General features: G+C 44.2%; 1 protein-coding gene across 1 annotated transcript; it reads left to right on the top strand.

The window, feature by feature from the left end:
• Positions 1 to 291: 291 nt before the first annotated feature.
• Positions 292 to 2211, top strand: PtA15_6A8 (uncharacterized protein; the record flags this gene model as incomplete). Its single annotated transcript, XM_053170653.1, has 8 exons — positions 292 to 327; positions 438 to 511; positions 605 to 788; positions 868 to 1022; positions 1110 to 1231; positions 1353 to 1477; positions 1556 to 1938; positions 2025 to 2211. 8 exons carry the CDS (start codon positions 292 to 294, stop codon positions 2209 to 2211), a joined length of 1266 nt encoding a protein of 421 aa, XP_053020935.1.
• Positions 2212 to 2579: the final 368 nt, after the last annotated feature.

A 2579-nucleotide genomic window follows, 5' to 3' on the forward strand; every position in this document is an offset into this window, starting at 1 on the left:
TACATAGTGGGAACCTTTCCACACACCTTTCACACCTTGCAGTGCCAGAGTTTTAGAAATTAGAACGCCCGGGAGGACCTGCTGCTTGTAAATCGGACGGCTGTTGGTGGTGACTGAGTTTCCTGACAAGTGACAGTCTGTGACAGTCTGTGTGATATATCGGGCTCGGTGTGGTTGCCTTCCATCATTCTCAGCAGTTCTCAGCTCTCTATCCGCCACCTCTGAGTCTACACATCCCGATATCATCCCTCCCTCATCCAAAGCTCACGAACGGTGTTCCAAGCAGGAAGAATGCTCGCTCAGAACAAGAAAAATAGGAACAAAAAGGTACCCTTCCAACCTAATATCAGCTTTTATTCTCTATAATCAGGGTTTCTGTCGGAGATCCCGACATTCCTCTGACTTGTGTTTTGTTTCCTCTTTCTTGATTTCCACAGGGTCTCGCCCTGGGGGCTGGTGCTAGCCCAACATCGCTTGGTGGATCGAAAGCTGATAAACTACGCCCTGCTAGGTCAACCTCCCTCGCTGTCGATTCTTGCTCAGTATCGTCTAATTCAACCACTACCGCCTCTACTTCATCCCCATCCTATCAAATACCTACTAGTTCAAACCGAACAGACTACCATGACAAACTAACCGAGCAGCTAGCGACCCTGGAGATCGGACTGGAATTCAAACTCGATCTACACGCTGAAGATCTCCAATTGTTAGGCGATCTGGGTGCCGGAAACGGCGGAACGGTTTGCAAAGCTACACATCTGCCTACTAAATTGATCATGGCTAGGAAGGTAAGTATCTCCTGTCTTACCGGTTCCACTCATTTGGGAAATACTCGATCCTGATACTATTTTACGTAAAACCTCACAGCTTGTCCACATTGACGCCAAGCCATCGGTGAGGAAGCAAATCCTCCGAGAACTTCAAATTATGCACGACTGTCGTTCCCCCTATATTGTCTCTTTCTATGGAGCATATCTGCAAGACCCACATATCTGCATGTGCATGGAGTACATGGATAAATCGTCAGTTTTCTATACCTGAATAATGCAATCAAAATATTTTACATTCGTATTTATCCTTGGGATACAATTTTGAAAATGAACATGTAGCTCGCTTGACAATATTTACAAAAAAACGGGACCCATTCCTGAACAGGTTTTGGGCAAAATTACCGTTGCCGTTGTTTCTGGTCTCAATTATCTCTATGATTCTCACCGGATTATTCACCGTGGTTCGTAAATTTTCCATCATCCTGGCTTCCAAAAAGCAGTGCCAAATTTCACTAACTCTTGCGAATAAGTTGACCTGACTATTTCTCATTTTTTCTTATGTCTGTTGCATTTGTGAAAAAGACGTAAAGCCATCCAACGTGCTGTTCAATTCTCAAGGACAAGTCAAAATTTGCGATTTCGGTGTCTCCGGTGAATTAATCAACTCTATTGCCGATACTTTCGTTGGTACCAGCACATATATGAGTGTGCGTTCAAGTGGACTTCGGATCCATCATCAGAGTCCGTATCTTAGTTGCTCACAACCTTTGAATGCAATTATGTAGCCAGAGCGCATTCAAGGCGCCCAGTACACGGTCAAATCTGATGTTTGGTCTCTGGGGATTACCCTCATCGAATTGGCGCTTGGAAGATTTCCGTTTGCTGAAGAGGCGGACGATTCAGATGATTCAGGGACCGAGGAGCATACCTTGAGTCCGACTAAACCATCTGGACAAAATGTTCAGCTGAGTTTAGACGCCGCTTTCCAGAAGAGAGAAGAACGCGATCGACAAAGGCGAGAGAAGAGGCGAGCGAAGAAGGAGCAAGAAACCCTGGAGCTTGGTGTCGATTCCAGCCGTGGTAAGAAGAAAAAGGGCGCGAGTGGTGTCAGTTTGGAAGGGGGATCCGCCCAAATGAGTATCTTGGAACTACTCCAACACGTGGTCAAGTAAGATGCTTTTTTATCCTAACTACCTCGCCTCGTGAATGTCGTTTTGAAAAAGGCTGACCCGGATCTCTGTGTTGATTTTGAAGTGAACCTGCACCTAAACTACCTGCAGATCGATTCAAGAAACACACATGCGACTTTTTGGATGCTTGCCTTCTCAAAGAGCACGATGCAAGACCCACACCGAAAATGTTAACAGATTTTGAATGGTTTAAAGTTGCCGCTGAAGACGAAGTCGATCTGGTCCAATGGGCCAGTACTCTAGCCTTGTGATTGATCGATCAAGGTTCTTATCTTGCAAAAAGCAAACTTGTATGTGCTTCTCATTCCTTCTTCCGATTAAACATCATGCTGGGAGCAGTTTATTACGAACAGATACAACTCAGAACTGGCCATAACTTGTATTCCATAAATGTGAAGACTGAATGACTCCTCTTTTCTGTCCCTTCCTCTTGTTTACGGTCTAGTATTTACATTACCCTTCCTTTTTTTATGCAAAACTATTTATATGTTCCTCTTCACTGCTTCCTTTGTTCCTCGTCTATTTATTGTTTCACAGGCATCATGTTTTTTAGCTCTTGTCAAATTCTATTGTAAAAAAAACTAAGTATTCACCCTTTTTCATCATTTGTCTTGAAGTG

Source organism: Puccinia triticina, chromosome 6A, assembly GCF_026914185.1.
Source record: "Puccinia triticina chromosome 6A, complete sequence".
In the NCBI taxonomy this organism is placed as follows: Eukaryota; Fungi; Basidiomycota; class Pucciniomycetes; order Pucciniales; family Pucciniaceae; genus Puccinia; species Puccinia triticina.